The following is a 17,615-nucleotide window of genomic DNA, read 5'->3' on the forward strand; positions in this document are numbered from 1 at the left end:
CTTATTGCTTCTGATTTGTTCAAACAGCAGCATTTGATTTTTAATGAATTGAAATCAATTATCATTAGAAGTCAGTGTTCAATCGTCCCACAAGTGATATAATTGTACTATTTAATGTTTTAATGGCTAATTTTTGAATGTGGGCTGTTTGAGACATTGAAAAATTGGAAGAGAAATTTTGAATTTTGTGATAATAGTTAACATTTTTGGTTAATAGGTTTGTATTTCTTTTAAGAAAAACAAGAACAGCTTCTTCTTGAATGTTTATATTACGAATTTGAGGTGGTCAATTCAAAATTGAATTTTTAGGTCTGGTTTAGCTCTATGTGTAAGTTATCCAGAGAGAGGAAAGGGTGTGTCTATCTTTGCAGTTCCAGCAATAAACAGAGCATAAATTTGGCAGTGAGATGAGTAAGTAGAAACATTTTTTTTAATAAACGTAACATAGAGGCTGGCAGAAACGATTCTGTGCAGTTCTAGCACTATTTTTTCCTTATAAGAACAATGAAGAAAAGCATTATATATTTTTTTATAAAAAATATTTGGGTTGTTGGTATAAAGAAGGATAAACAGGTGCCTAAGTTTTTTTCACCTATAAGTTAATTTCACATCTTTCACACAAAAAAGCAATTCTATCTAAGGCTGGTGCATTCTACTGATGCTGGAAGGAAAGGCTTGTACATTTAAGGATATGCTAGAAAAAACTGGAAAATCTGTTAGAATGTTCCTAAAACTCACCTATCCTGTAATCTAGGCTCCTGCTCTTTCCTGACAGCTGGCAGTATTTACTAATTCCCATTAATCCTCTTGACAATAATTTACATTTTCCATAACATTTGGCCCAGGATTCTTCTGAACAAGTCAATGTTTTAGTACTGTATCTGTGTGATATGCATCTTTTTAAAAATCCCTCTCTGATATAGAGTAGTTTTTCTTTCTCTCTGCAGTGATTCCAGTTGTTCCAGACTGAGATATTGGTTGTTTCTCTTACGTTTCAGTCTTTTAATCCAGGTGTTGACTATTTCTCACTGGTTTCTGGCATGCCATTGCAAACACAGCATTTTTAGTGGTATACCAAATGTCACTTTGAGCTGAATTCACCATGTATATAGACAGACAAACATTTCAAAGTCAGGCATGGATAGAGAAGGCAAATGGCTCCTGTGATTTCAGCATGAAAAGAACATTGGAGCACCAAACAGGATCATGGATCAGAACTCTTGGGCAGCCATAGGAATAAGTGAAGACTAATTTACAAAAGGTTTTTGAGAAATGTATTGTAGGTAAAATGCTAATTCACAGTGGAAAAACTGAAGACCTGAAGCAAAAGTTTTGCATTCTTGTGAATTTTAAAAGCCACCTGGTACAGGGTGATCCTGAATTAGCAGCATGGAAGAAGACATCTGTCCTTCAGAAAGACTAACTTGAGATTTTCCAACATTTTCCAGTGTAGCAAAGCACTTCCTGGCCTCTCCAAGCAAGAAGATTGCTGTGGGACTGTGGGAACTTCCTGGGGTTTTAACAAGTGCCAAAAATGTCCAAAGAAGCCAGGTAAGCTTTTAACAATATGTTTTCTGCTGTTTTGCATAGTATACATATATTTTCATTTTAAATAAAGTGGTGAAAGCATATGAAAACTTATTTCCAGAATAATCTGAAAATCAATAAGAAAGTTGGGTCTGTGCTACATGTTTCAAAGATCTTTTCAGATGACATTAGAGTTTGTATTGAAGAAAAAAGAAATAGGGCCCATTTATATTAATTAGTCTAATTAATTAATTAAAGAGGATCTATTCATAATGAGACCCAAAGGAGCAGAAGATTTCTCCTTCTTGGATTTGGTTGCAGTCTAGCTCACTAGTTTATTGGGAAGAAAAAGAATTCACATGCCTATTACTTTTATAGGAAAATAAAAGTGATGCACTTATGGGTCTCCAACAACCCATAAGAGTAAAAGAGAACAAGATGTTCAGAATTTTGACATTTAGGTAGTGGTTGACTGATTCCAGAGTTAGTTTCCATAATAGTTCTACTTTTTTTTTTTCAAACGGGGGAATATTGCTTGTCTGATAGTAATAGTTGTTGGATAAAAGTAAACTTTTGGGCTTCTGGTGTCCTGAATTCTGCTGCCTTCAAGACTGAAATACTTTTAATGCCAATTTGGAACTAAATAATTCCCAAAAGCTAATTAGCAGCAGCAATAATATTAAGACATGCTTAAATGTTGTACAACCTTTTATTTGGAATCAGGATTCAACCCTTAAAAAAAGTGGTGGGATATTAAAACAGTTGGATGATAATAGATGGGTCATTTTTTTTCTGTTTTGTTTCCTGTCAAATTTAGCTTATTTTGGATATAGCCAGGTAGTGGATTGTCCACAAGGTTATAAGAGAATCAATGCAACGTTTTGTCAAGGTAAGACATTTGTAGCATTTGTTTTGAGCAATTTTTCTGATTTAAAATTGTGTTTTTCTATTTATTTAATTGGAATTAGAGGGATACATTTGATCTAACCATTTTATTTGGAAAAAGACAACATTCTACCAAAAAGCAACAAAGATTATATGATTATCAGGAGCAAAAACAATTTTAAGTGCATTATTTGTATGATTATCAATAAATACAATAATTTTATATTATATTATTTGTATTAATATAGTATGAATTCCCAGTGCCAATAGCAGTGGCTAAGGATGTTCACATTCAACATAATTTAAAATCATAATGTATCAATATTTAGTATTATGAAGCAACATCAAAATAATTTAAAAACTTAACTTGGGAGTTTATAGAAAACTAATAGTTAACTAAATCCATCATGGTAAAAATAGTTTAATCTGATTATGAAAATGGTTAGGAGGACAGATATTTTATTGTAAATTTATTTAACCTCTGAAAGACCTGAGGAGAGAGGTGGGTTGCTCCCGGTTTGGCCTGTAGTAGCAGTGGCGGGAGACTCCGCCCATCCACCCAGACACTTCTGCGCATACGCACGTGTGAACCAGTAGTGAAAAAATTGGAAACTCACCACTGCCTCGGGAGACTAGTCAGTGGAGACATAACATAATTTTATCAGGAGAAAATAAATGTATTTATCTAATTCTTTTCTTAAGGAATAACTTTTGCTAGCCTTAATGTACAGACTTCACCTATAATTTCCCCACTTCTGGGTTAAATGTTTTAGCCATGTACACTCTAGAGTAAAACTTGCAGTGTCAGGTTGCCATCACGTGACATTTTGTGACGTTTTTCCCCTTCACGGAGCTGGGATGGGTGTGGCCCACAGGCTGCCAGTTTGACATCCCTAAGAGCTAATCTGGAGATTGCAAACATTTCTGGCCTAGGGAGACCCCTTAAATAGGCAAATTTCACAGTTTGAATGCTATTACAAAAGCATTCTTAGCCCAAAAATCAAGTAGACTTTTGGAGGAAACAAGTTGGTTCTTTTGTTTTGTATTCTATACAGTCACCCATTTCCTTCATTAAATTAAAATTAAAATATCAGTTTGATATTGTGGTTAAAGTATTTACCTAGAAACTAGGAGACTATGAGTTCTAGTCCTGTCTTATCAGCTAGGTGACCTTGAGCCAGTTGCTCTTTCTCAGCCCTGCCTACCTGACAAAGAGCCATGGTGGTGCAGTGGTTAGAATGCAGTATTGCAGGCTAATTCCACTAACTGCCAGCAGTTCAAATCTCACCAGGCTCAGGATTGACTCAACCGTCCATCCTTTCCAGGTCGGTAAAATGAGGACACAGATTGCTGACTCTGTAAGCTGCTTAGAGGGGGTTGTAAAGCATTATGAAGTGTTATATAGGTCTAAGTGCTATTGCTATTGTGGGGAAATGAAAAAGAGGAAGTAGTATTTATGTATGTACATTGCCTTGTGTTATTTATAAAATAGTAAGGTGGGATAAAAATCTAATAAATAAATAGTGTATTTACCACAAATGCTCATACACTACTCAGACTTAAAAGGTCTATTGATTTCACATAAGGTTCTGACTACTGCAGTGTGCTGTATATGGGGCTGCCCTTGAACAGCATTCAGAAGCTTCAACTTGTGCTGTTGTGGTCCACCAATGGTTGGATCAGAGTAAAAGAATCAAGAAGACTTAAAGCTTTGAAGGAAAATGATTGCTTTATGCTCCTCTCCTGAATCTTAATCCTCTTGTAACCTCTACAGCTGGTCTTCTGTTTGAAGTGAGCACGCCTTGTATTTCATTCAGTGTAGTTCTGCTGCCTGACAACTGAACAGGGACTAGCCTTTTCTTTCCAACTAGATGTCTGCATTATCAGGGTAAAGTAATGTATCTCCAGGAAATCAGTTTTAACTCTGTTGCTTACAGTGGTCTACATATAATTCTTTGTATTAAAGTCATAAGCTGCTTATTAATCCTTCCTCTTATCTGTGATCAGGTCAAAGGGTTTTCTCCCATCTGAACTATGCATTGCAATTACTGTTACATGCTTGGATTATTAAATAATCTATGCTTGGATTATTAAATAAAGTTTGGAATTGACTGTCAGCAAACTTTAACCATTTATTTAAGTTTAGGCATATCCAATGACATAAAATAAAAAATGAAAGCACATCTTGTTGGTTTATTACATAGGTTGAAGAGATAAGGAGAGAGTATTCATATGTATTTCCTGCATATTCCATTCAGACATTTGTGCTGCTATTTGTTTCTTGCATGGTTACTAAATTATAATTTTGTAGGAGACTGTAGTAGATGAGCCTTCTTATTAACACAGGAGCTTTATGTAGCTGCTAGGGGGTGTTTATTCAATGTTACAGACCGTGTCTCTTGGCATCCCACAGATCCATTCTTTCTTCTTCATTGTTTAACACATTTAACATCTGTTGAGCATCTAAATGAAAGTGCTGATAGAGTTCATCAGAGATTTTAGGGTGAGGTTTCCATAGTATGTTGGAAACACTATGTCCACACTATACATCTAAGCATAGATTTTAGGGTAAGGTTTCCATGGTTTCCAGGTTTCCACAGTATGCTGGACACAGTATGTCCACACTATACATCTAAGCATAGATGTACTCTATGTTCAAAATATCTCCCTCTGCTTAGAAAGTGAAGGAATGTTCTAATATTATAGAGACCATCTCAGTTAAAATAAGTAGAGGAACAAATAAAAGCTGTGCAGTTGTTAATGTTTAGTAAATTCTCACCCGAAGAAGGGGAAAATGGAGATGCTTTTCAAAAGCAAATTACAGATTTTTCCAAGAGGCCTGAAGCAATAGGGATGAGGGATTTAAATTCCCCTGTCATCTGTTGGGAAACAAACTCTCCCAGGCATGATGTTTCCAAGAAATTCCTGACTTGTCTTGCTGACAATTTTCTTCTTCAGAAAGTGAAGGAAGGAAGGCACTAGAGAATCCCTTGATGCTAACCAATAGGGAAGACTTTAAATGGAGAAAATTAAAGTAACAAATACTTTGGGGAAAAGTAACTGTATAATTTTGGAATTCTTGATTTTAAGAGAAAGTAAGCTGAGTTTAATCAAATGTATATATTAAATCTTATAGTAATAAACCCAGAGCAACCGTAAGTTATAGTCCAAGGCAAGAGGAGCTAATTGGAAGCAGAACTCATGAGTAGGGGTTCTTTAAAAATGAGATATTGAAAGGATATCAAATTCTTACGGACAAAATTCAGTGAGGTACAAAAAAAAAGACAGCAGAAAAAGCAATGTGGCTTTACAAAAAGCTTAGTGGACCTCTAAAGACAAAAAAATAATGCATACAAGAAGATGGAAAGAAAAATAGGTTGCCAAGGATGAGTGTAGACATGGCACTCAGAACTGTAACGGGGATATTAGAAGAGCTAAATAATGCTAAGGACAACAGAAGGGACTTTTTAAAGATATATTCAAAATAAAGACAAAGAATTCTAATTGCTCAGTGGGTGAGTGAAAATGCAATATAACAAAAACCAGAACTGCCCAATTCCTGTTGGCAATTATGAAGAGTAAAATATTTTTTAATTCATTTATCAAATTTGTTTGCCACCCAAATCCCAATGACTCTGGACAGCTCACATCTCCATCGGCCTTTATCTGATCCCAACACTAATTCTTTGAAAATAAATTCTGTGGAAGTAACATAATTAGAAATATTTACTTTTTAAACCTTATATTAACAAATAACATATAATACAGTTTTTGGGTTGAAATAGCCTTGTCACAGAAAGATCATCCAAATCATAAATTGTTTAGTTTGATGCACCAAAGAACACATTGTAGCTCATAAATTAAATCCAGTTGTTCTAGGCCCGTGATGGCAAAACTATGGCACGTGTGCCACCGGTGGCACGTCAGCCTATATTGAGTGGCATGCCAGCCATCAACTCCATGTGTGTGTGGGCTAGCTGATTTTTCACATTTCCGGAGAGCCAGGGGAGGCCATTTTCGCCCCCGAACCAGTTACTTGGTCACCACTCCCTTGCCCTGCCCCACCCACTCTCTACTCTGCAGCTTGCCTGCCTGAAGCGCTGCACTCCTGATCTGTCTGCTAGGCAAGACTGCGAGTCGTGGCTTAGCTAGCTGCCCCTTCCCCATGGCCCTGCCATGCTTCCCTGCCTTTCACACGGCCTTCCTGATGTCCCTGTGACCAGCTTGTAAAAAGCAGGTAAGCGGAAGGCCGCGTGGAGGCAGGGAAGCACAGCAGGGCCGCGGGGAAGGGAGCAAACACCCTACTCCCTTCCCCGTGGCCTTGCCATGCTTCCTTGCCTTCCCCGTGGCCTTACCAGTGGATCCCCATACCCGCTTGCCTTCTGAGATCAGCGTCCAGCCCGGCCTGGCCAGTGGACAGCCCTTGGTGGAAACGCAGATGCTGTGCTGGCTCTAAGAGAGGTGGCAGTGGCGATGCTGCTGGAGGGCAAGCGGATATCCCGGGACTGCTGCACAGCACCTGCTCCCTTTCTGCAAAGGCAGAGACCCCACCCCTGCTGCAGGAAGATGCTGCCTTCCACTCGGGCCCGCATGCCTCTCACTCTGGCTCCGTGGGGCTTCATACTCCAAAGCAGCCCACTGGCTTCCCACCCAGCCACCTGCCTGCTCCTTGGTTGCGGTACCGCTTACTGCCGGCGAAGAAGCAGAGCAAGAGGCAGTAGTCACTGGTAGGTAGGGGGCAGCCCCTCACATGGGGAGAGGGCTGCAGCTGAGTCTTCTTCCCCCTGGAACTCCAGACTCCACAGGCTGAGTTCCCAGACTAGCAGCGGCAGTCGGTTCCTTCTATTTGAGAGCAGGGGCGGCGGCGGTGAGAAGTAAGGGAAGCGAGCACCCGCCAGCATCCCTGCCTCCTTCACAATATGTTTCTGACTTCCAGAGGGACTCTACGCGGCAGGGGAAGCCATTTTCACCCTCCCCAGGCTTCAGGAAAGTCTCCGCAGCCTGGGGAGGAGTTGCATGAGCATGCTCACGGGGGGGATGTGCGCATGTGCAGTTGGGCGGGGACTTGAGTGGGCATGTTTGCAGTAGCGCGTGCGTGTGCAATTCCGGCACACCGTAAAAAAAAAGGTTCACCATCACTGTTCTAGGCAGACAGCAGTCCAGCTAAAATGAAACATACTGATTGTTTCTTGTTTCCCATTGACCCACCCACTTTCAGCCTGTTAGGATCAACAAGAAGAAGAAGAAAAAAAGAGATGTAGGCTTTGAACCTTAGGACTGCTGTATGTATGGGCTGACACAATTGGCCAACACTGGATGTCTATTCTATTTCATGGTTTTATTGTCTGTAATAATACATTGTCTCATCAAAGATCTCTGTCCTTCCATTTCAGTTCATTTGAGTTCCATATTCAGGGTCCTGTATTTCTTTTATGAAAACTATTAGTTTACAAATTAGATCTTGGTAGCTATGGTAATCAGGTTTGGTTTCTGAGTATGATCACAGATAACAGGCAGAGTTTAAACTGGGTAGGTCTCACTTGGTATTGTATTTAATAAACCAAATTCTTGTAATTCAAGAATGGATTTCAAGTTGCTCCAAATTTTCATCTGGCCGACAAAGTGTCCAAAGTCTTCAGAGGGTTTTTTCCCCGGTGCGCTATGCCATAAAATTGAATGTGGCAGATTCATGGGTTCATGTTTGATTCCAATGCTATGGTTGTGACCATAAGTGTCAGATACCATTTTATCATGGTCTTTGGTGGTGATGGGCTAAAATTGGATTCAAATTGTTTAGCACATCTGTGCTATAAGTCTAAAAATTATGCCACATTGTTTCTCTGTATAGAAACAGAAAGACTCAAACTGGATTTTTGGTGTCCTTTAAGACATATTTTCAATGCCCACATATTTTCAATTTATGTACTGCCCCAGACCAAACTAAAACTTCTTTTAAATAAAATTTTGTTTTATGAATTTTGTTTGATGTAGATAGACAAAAGAAAGCATTTTAAAACTGCTATTTTTCACAGAACCTTCATTTTAATTCTGATTCCATTCCTAACTGCTTTAGCTGATTGGTTTCAATATAATATAATCAGCTGGACAAAAGCTGCTTCAAGTAGGTGATCACTAACTACAGATGAATTAACATGCAGTGAATAGAAAACATATATTTCCCCCAAAGTTTGAAGAAACAATCTTTTCAAAATACTTTCCCCTTCCCCATGTTAAGGTTTGTTATTTACTTTTAGGTCTCTGGGTACATAATGCAAGATAATATCAGTACATTGGTTTCTTAAAGAGTTTACCAAGAAGCCATGCTTCATGTACAGTTATGAAGCATTTATTAAATAGGATATAATAAGAATTATAATTCTTAAACAGTAGTTAATTTAAAAATTTTCTTACTAACCATTGTAACCTTGAAATTATTTAACTCTTAACCACAGATGTACTTTTTCGGCTACGCTATTACAGACATAAGGTCATAATGACCTCAGTAGCAAAAAGACATTCAATGTTTTTATGGTTGGATCTAAACATTGATGTATAGAGCAGTAAACCAAAAAATATTAAATCCACATCATGCAGGTCACTTTTTGTTTCCTGCATCCTTGAACTTCAGTCTTCTCTACTTTTTACATTGGTCCACTGAATGATGGCACTAATAATTTCTTTAGAAAATAGTAATTTCCAAATCTCTAGGGAAGTAGGTGAATTTCCGAGATGTCTAGCTGCTGGCAATAGTCCAGGTAATTGCACAACAATATTGTGACTAATGGTTCTGGATCCATTGCTTCCAAAAGGTGCAGTCATTTGAATTTGTTCTTGCCATATAAATTATTGCACAGCGTAGATTGTACCTGGTCATCAATTTCATTGGGAGCTTCATCATCACTGATGTAAGAATCTGCGGCGGCAGCAGGTTCCTCATTGTCCATTACCAAATTTTCATCATAATCTGATTCCACTTCACTCAGATCACTCTCTGCTTCTCCATACCATTTTAGAACAATGTATTCAAAGTTTCGATCACCAAATTGCACTCTTTTTGGTGGAAAACGTGGCCCCCGCATTATAAAAAGAAATACATTAACAAATCTGCGATCAAAAGGACAGAAACTCATATTCAAATGCTGCTGTAGAAAACACCAAATAACTGACGCAAGCACGATGCTGCATACACTCTTATTGGCGAGAAAACAAAAGCTATTCATAACTGGAATGGTCCATTTCTAAAAATAGGGGTGCTCTGAACATTTTGGAAAACTATTGTGGTCACTATGACCGCAGATCTGTTGTTATGGGTTAACCAGGTTTACATGTCCCCTCTTATTATTTAATAGTAAAATGGCACTGGTGATAGATTGGGAAATATTTTAAAACAAACATCTGACTTACAATACATTTAGTAAAATAATAGGTTTGTTATTTTTTAGGCATAGACATTTATGTCCTGACTATATACTGAATCTCATTGCCTTCCCTACCAATTCATTGCCTTGATGTTATCTTTCAGATACACTGGAAGCTTTATTATTTGGGTGGGGGGGAAGCTGGATAATATAAAAAAGATAATGCATGAATATTACAATACTCAGGAATCATGCAGCTAACTGCTAATATTCTTTTTATATTAAAGAATATAAGGGAAAACTAGGAAGTGGATAAATCCATGAAATTCTGTTTTTGGGTTGCTATAGGATATTTGTCCTATACTATTCATGTGGGAGATTAGTTGTTACTAGTTTGATAGTCATGATCATATATTACCACCACAACTCTACAGGATTCAGTAAGGTTATGATGTTCCTTGCTAACTTATTTAAAACAATAGAACAATTTATCTATGAAAAAAAGTCCTGTTCCTATGTCTGACAGAAGAGATGTCATATTATGTATGAAATGAATATTTCACACAGTTGATTGTTCATATAATGGGCAAACTGCAAACCTCTCTTCCTAAGGGAAAGTTTACACAGTTGTGATCACAACACATTCTGGTATTATAGTTCATTACTATGATGTACACTGTATTGTGCAATATAACCACATGCCTGTTTTTCATTAAGAGTAATATAAAATCCTTGGACAAATAGTTCAAATAGGCCAGGAGGATAGTCTGTTCCATATGTCAAAATATGGGGTAAAATCAAGTTATAGTGACTAAACTGATGAAATATAAATTTGATAGATAAAACGTAGTTAAATATATATATATATATTTGGTTCCCTCATAGCACAGAAGAAGGTTCAATGAATAATATCAGGATTATTCAGGATTTTTTTCCCCACGGTGTGGATGTGTTTAAATAAAGACCACCCACTGTTTAATGAGCTCAACATAGCACTAGGGCCGTGATGGCGAACATATGGCATGTGTGCCACAGGTGGCACGCGGAGCCATATTTGTTTGCACCCCAGCCATCAGCTGGCGTATATGCGCATGCTGCCCAACTGATTTTTGGGCTTCTGGAGGGTCAGGGGGAGGCCATTTTTACCCTCCCCAGGCTTCCGGAAAGCCTCCAGAGGCTGGGGAGGGTGAAAAACAGGCCCAACAGGCCAACTGGAGGTTCGGAAAAGATGTCTTTCTGCCTTCCGGAGGGCCTCCAGGGGGCCGGGGAAGGCCATTTTTGCCCTCCCCAAGCTTCAGGAAAGCCTCCAGAGGCTGGGGAGGGGTCTTGCACTTTGGTGCATGTGGGCAGGGAGGATTGAATTGGTGTGGGCATGCGTGCGTGTACGATAGTGCGTACACGCCAATTATGGCACGCCATAAGAAAAAGGTTCGCCATCACTGCATGGGGGTTATGTATTCTGTCCTTCCATTACAAAATTGTTGTCCTTTAAATTTGTTTCTAGATTATCAGAAACTCATACTGCCAATTTTTTAAAAATATCTTGGTCTACTATTCCTTAAATTAAATTAATACTTTAAAACTCAGTATCAGATGTGGAGCAAACACTTTGATATAATACACATAGCTTTTCAATAGTTGAGTAGTTCAGTAGTTGAATTATCAGGAGCATTTTATATATTTCAACTGTAAACTCCATTATTTATTACTTAATAATTTCCAACGTATCACTCAAATCACTTTCAAGTTCCTCACCTCACCGGGTTGTTGTTGTGGGGGAAAAAAGAAGAGGGAGGTATGTTGGATATCTTCACCACCTTATTTGTAAAAAATAATAAAGGCAGAATATAAATAAATATAAACATTTGGTACACTTATATCTTACAAATTAATGCCACTTTTCTAGGCATTCCTTCTGTGTTTTAAAGAGATAGGAGAAAAATGGGGACCAGATTTGAGAACTGAAAGATTCTGTAGTGTCTAGTGATTAATAAAAGTGTTTATACATATTCTCATATAGATTTATTTAACTGACAATCAGTTGTGTTTCTTTTCAGACATTAATGAATGCCAGTTACAAGGGGTTTGCCCTAATGGTGAGTGTTTAAATACCATGGGCAGCTATAGGTGTACCTGCAAACTGGGATTTGTACCAGATCCTACTCTTTCCAGATGTATCCGTAAGTAACCAAAACAGTCGATTTAGTTGTGTGTTTCCTTTTTCCTGGTGTTCTTAAAATTTGTATTGGAAACAGCTTAGTCATTGTAAATTTACATGTTCTTGACTAGAAGTTTCGCTTCACTATTTTGAATTGTTTTGATTTAAAAGTTGAGAAATGATAGTTCTAATCAGATTGTATGTTGCAATAGAATCCAGAAAGTTCATTCCCCCCACCCCCCCAAAAAAAGATTCTGGGGATATGCACCAACAGACCATTTACCAACATCCCCTGCCTCTGAAGTGAAGTTTAATCAGTGGCTGAGTAAAATAACTGATATTTTAAAATTTACTAATTAAGACCTACCGATCTCAACAGGGTTTAACTAAAACGAACAACCATATGTAAACTATGTTTTGATATCTCATGATTTCTGATTTTACCAGCACTTAAATGCCCGTGTGCTCATGAAAGTAAGGGTTATTGCTAATGCAGGGAGCATCCCAGACATGTTGATCACAAGATCTTTGACATAATTACATTATAAAGCTTTGTTTAGCTGCATCTGCAAATACAATTACATTGTTAATTTGATCTTTTTATTTTCAAGAACTGCATGGGTTATTAAGGATCATTCTACTTCAACGTTAATAATTACCTTACTAGGCCTGTTATTTTACCCTATATGGAATGCTATGAATGCTTCAGTAATGATTAGGAAGAACTATTTTGAATCTTACGTGAATACAATTTTTCATTTCCATTTATTATTATTATATCTAAAGTTTATTCCTAACTTTGATAAGAAGTCTTTTAAAGTAGCCACAATGTTTTTAAAGGGTTGCTTGAATGACTAGGGAGAGGTATAATGCTCGTGGAAAGTCTAAAATATTTCTTCCAGATCCTTTTCAAATCATGTAAAGTCCTGTTATATATTTTAAAAAACCAAATCCATTCTCTATAGTAGTCCCTTAGCTTTGCATATATATAAATTATTTTCTTCCTAAAGTTTTAATAACCCAGTGAGGAGCTCAGTATGCTCAATAACTAAAGCATGTTTGTGATTTATTGCAAAGAAAAAAAATAGAAACACAGAGGGGAAAATGTAAAGAAGGATTCTGAAAAGGTGGTTGGCTGAAATTTTTGGGAGGAATGAGCCAAACTCCAACAATTTGTTACAAGTCCCATTTGTGGAAACCTTTTGCTAAGAGTTGTAAATTAAATAAATTTACAACTCTTAGTATTGTTCTCCTTGTTGCAGTCACATTTTTAATAAAAGCCTTTTACATGATGGAGCTCTCAAGTGGCTTATAAATATCTCACATGCCCAATTCAAATCCAATTGAGATGTCTGCTTGCATGGAGTAATATAAGTCAGTTGAGCAATCTGAGCTCAGAGTTTTCAGATAAACAAGTGTATTTTCCATAGTTGAAGTGATCCTTTCTCCTCTCTGCCAAGATAATGAAAACTGTTATTAGGCATATCTTTGACCAGCCAGTTCACATGCTATTTTTGCCAATGAACACCTGGGAATGACTTCAGATTTTTTTGTATAAAGAAGAACATACGGGTTGTCTTTGAAACTTGGAAAAGTGGTTGAGGAGTAGAATGTAAAACTTGACATTTAATTTAGTCCCAAGTAAGAATCACTTTATTTATGCATGGGTAAGTAGTGATTTCTTATCAAGGTTAAAAATATAAATTAATTATTGGAAATAAGAATAAGCATCAAGTTGCATGGTGCCACATGCAAGGATATTGTGTCAGCTCTCAGTGATATAAAGTTGCTGCATTGTCATTTTCTCTGCCAATAAAACATTGTTTGGTCTCTGGCATTATTTAAAACACGTGCTGGTCTCATTGCTTTATTTTATAGGTATAACAGTGATGGATTCACACACTCGTCAGGCCTGCAACCCAGAAAAGATGCTGCCTAGGGCGCGTCTGCCCCTCCCCCAAATGCACTTCCAGTTTCTGGTGTGCACATGCACACAAGCCAGCTATTCTTCCAGTTACTGGCACACATGTGTGCATGATGATCAGCTGGCCATTGCGCATGCTCACGCAGGAAATTGGAAGACCAGCTCTTCCAGTTTCTGGCACTGTTCTACCCACCAAGGCCAGCTGATCATTGTACATGCATGTGCACCAGAAACCCTGAAGAAGAACGGGCGATGCCGCGCATGCCAGGTGACATGCTCTGTGTGCCGCTTCAGGCACACATGCCATAGGTTCGCCATCACAGGATTATAACAAGGTAGGGAATTATGACCCCTTTACAACTCATTGACTTCAAGTCCCAGAATTCCTGAGCCATGCTAACTCGGGAATTCTGGGAATTGAAGTCCATAGGTTGTAAAAAGGCCATAAATGCCCACTCCTTTATTATATGTTCGCAATTGGAAGAGTTTCACACACACATAGGCCTTTTTAAAGAAAATCAATTTCAGAAGAATGAAATGACTATGACTTCTTGTTGTGCTGGAGATTCCAAAAGGTTCCCTTTTTTTTAACGCAGTACTAGAACAAATATATAATAAAAGATGCTTTATTTCTTTCTTCCTTTCCCCAAAGCCAGAAAATATAGAATTTTTCAAAGTAACTGAGCAGCCATGCAGTTGCATATGGGAAAGCTTTGGTGAAAATTTCTTTTTCAAAATGATGCAGTGATACTGTATGTAGGGCATATTATTTCAGTCCTGAAACTAGAGGAATGGGATTTATGTGACAAGATAGCAATACCACATAATGAAGTCTGCACACTTTTCCCTACTTGGACAAAATTAATAATGAATCTTGAATAGGATTTCTTTTACAGAATCCCTTAAACCTTTCTTATTTTTATGTGTTACTAGAAAGACCGAGATTGTGAGAAAAGGTTTATCTACTTATGGGAATCTTTGAGTCTAAAAGCCACCTCTTTATTAGAGGTGGGCTCTTTTGCTCAAAGGTAATCTAGGCCATTTAAAAATATACAATGGAGTGCAACACATGAATTTTCTCACTGAAAAAACTGATGTCAACTATAAAAGCAACATTCTGAAAGAAATGCAGAGTTTCCTGAACTCTCCCCCCCCCCTCAAAAAAAATAACCAAAGCAAGACAAAATATTAACACCAGATTGTAGGCAGATTTGTTTTAAGATATTTGGTGGAATGTGCCTGACACTCTATGATCACTTCATAACTTATTGTGTTGCTGACTTTCATGCTCGGTAGAAAAATTATAGGCTGTTTCAGGCTAGATCCCTAATAATCATGTAACAAGATAGTAAATAATACAATGTGACCCTTTATAGGTATACTTCTGTTTTAAAACATTTTGAAGCCCAACAAATATATTGTCACTTTTTGGCGGGATTTCTCACTTTCCAAGTGAGATAAGTTCTTGTGTACAAATATATCTACACAGTTGGCTTGAAATACAGGAGCTACAGTATATTTAAATTGATCGTGTACCTTAATTGAATTATAATTAGGCTGCATCTGTAAAAAATTGTTTCAGGCTGAAATGTTTTCTTCCTATTTTTGTTTCTATGCAAATAGAAGAAGATAAAGAACTTTTTCTAGGTTTGTTTGTACTTGAAGAATTATAAAGAAAGATGGTCTTTGTTAAATTGAAGAACATTTAACAATTATTTCTTTAATGTCCTGTGCGTAATATACAGTATATCAGAATGTGGGTGAAATCTACCAATTACTGCTGCTGTGCAACATCTGTTAATTTAATTGGATAATTGATAGATTGATTCTTAATAGTTCCTTGGGGCTTAGGATAGAACCTCTGAACCATTCTTTTACAAATTAAATATGTATTCTGCTAGGAATCAATAAAAACACTTTGGATCTAGACAAGTCTTGGTAAGACGACCTAGGAACTTCTTTGAAAAGGCAGGATATCTTTTAAAATAAAATTTTGCCAAATCTGCAAAAAAATGGGATTTACTAAAATGAATATAGCTAATCAGCTGTAAACTTGATAAATGTTTTGGGTTTTTTGTAGGACAGAAGAAACAGATTAATTTATGTGGAATATAATTTATAACTTGATCCATCTTGACCATGCCTTAAACTTTTGCTCAGCTATTATCACATCTGATTTGGCATTCTTATTCATTATATTTTTTTTCCATATTTTAGCATGATTCAAATTTTCTGACCTGCCAATATAACTTTTTTTATTTTTATAGTATCAAAAAGAGATACAATATATTCTAATTTCACTTTGACTCCTTGCTATCTGTTCTTATAACTATGATTTTTTTTAGAGCAACTACAACGGAACAGTAGTTCTGTTAAGTTAAGGAATTTCAGATTTTGGTGATGTGAATTTGGAAAGACCTGCAGAAAAAGAACAAAACATTTGGGAAGGATGATAGTGCTTTTAGCTGATTTTTTTGCCAATGATTTAATTTATGTGCATTGATTGATTAGAAATGACTTTTGTTTCCCGTTTCCTTGGTGACCTTAAATGATCATACCTATCAAGTCAAAGTTGTCATTTTGTAATTCATTTGTGACATAGCTTTGTAATGTGAGTGTTGGAAGCGAGTGTGTGATCTGTCAACATTCTGTATTTTTACTGTTCACCTGCTTTAAGCTTGCTTAAGTGCTTCTGCATGGGAATAAGGCATTCTCCTAATTCTAGTTATTGGAGCATGGCCGCATCTAATTTGAACACTGGCTTTTACTTCTAAACAATGTGGGCTTTACTTTTGAACTGTATCAAACTGATGTCAGATATGACTTATGAAAAATGTTTTGTTTCTAGACATCAGCATCCTTTTGTCTCTAATGATGTGTTGAAGTTTTTTTCTTTTCTTATTTGGTGGTGGAACTCCTGTGGTGTTTCTCTGTTGTTTTTTTCTCAAGTAAACTTTAGCATCCTCCTTCCCTTTTTGCTGCAGTTGATAATCCCATGGTCATTGAAGAGAAAGGGCCCTGCTACCGGTTTGTCAGTGCAGGAAAGCAGTGTATGCACCCTCTCTCTGTTCAGCTCAGCAAGCAGCTCTGCTGTTGCAGTGTTGGCAAGGCCTGGGGGCCCCACTGCGAAAAATGTCCCCTTCCAGGAACAGGTAAGAGGTTCCCAGAAAACGGATGTATTTCCATACCACATAGATAATAATCTAATGTCATTCACCCATAGTCTTATATTGGATGTATTTCTTATCGTTGGAAACTGCAATAGATGAGGTTTTTTTCCTTCTATGTTTTGCAATGACCAGCTTTTCAATTACAAAGCATTTGTTGAGTGATGTTTGTTACTGTATAATTCATTTTACAAGATGGTCATAAGTAGCCTTAAAACGTGTATGTCTCTGAGAATTTTCTAAAGGGATATTGTTCACATTTAGACTTCAAAATATCCTTTGTAATTATCACAAAAGTGGCTCTCCTAAGGCTACTAGTCTGTATTAGGTGTCTGAGACAACTTAAGGTGGGAAGAAACTGTGATGCTAAGGATGGGATACCAATTTATTGTACATGAAACATGGATGGAATTAAAGGAGAGGGTTTTTTTTTTTTTTGCTTCTGAATAAAGGTTTTGTGTGGCAGAAATAGAATTTTCAAGTCATTTAAATAATAAATTGCCCAACCAAACAAACAATATGTTGAACAATAAACTTACATTGGGAAATTTGATTTTGAGTAACTAATATAGTTTCCAATCTCCTATTCCAAGACT

At 37.1% G+C, this 17,615-nt stretch overlaps 1 protein-coding gene across 2 annotated transcripts in view; it reads left to right on the forward strand.

The window, feature by feature from the left end:
- The window catches only part of LTBP1 (latent transforming growth factor beta binding protein 1), a 231,828-nt gene that overhangs the window by 136,494 nt on the left and 77,719 nt on the right, over nucleotides 1-17,615 (forward strand). The window contains exons 8-11 of one of the 2 annotated variants that reach the window (XM_081940927.1): nucleotides 1,449-1,551; nucleotides 2,345-2,416; nucleotides 11,828-11,950; nucleotides 16,837-17,004. In XM_081940927.1, the coding sequence (XP_081797053.1) occupies nucleotides 1,449-1,551; nucleotides 2,345-2,416; nucleotides 11,828-11,950; nucleotides 16,837-17,004 (466 nt within the window). The remainder of the gene's footprint in view (nucleotides 1-1,448; nucleotides 1,552-2,344; nucleotides 2,417-11,827; nucleotides 11,951-16,836; nucleotides 17,005-17,615) is intronic. The other variant, XM_081940928.1, reaches the window with a different exon arrangement.

The sequence above is a fragment of the Natrix helvetica genome, assembly GCF_964273705.1.
Source record: "Natrix helvetica genome assembly, chromosome: 2".
Classification (NCBI taxonomy): domain Eukaryota; kingdom Metazoa; phylum Chordata; class Lepidosauria; order Squamata; family Natricidae; genus Natrix; species Natrix helvetica.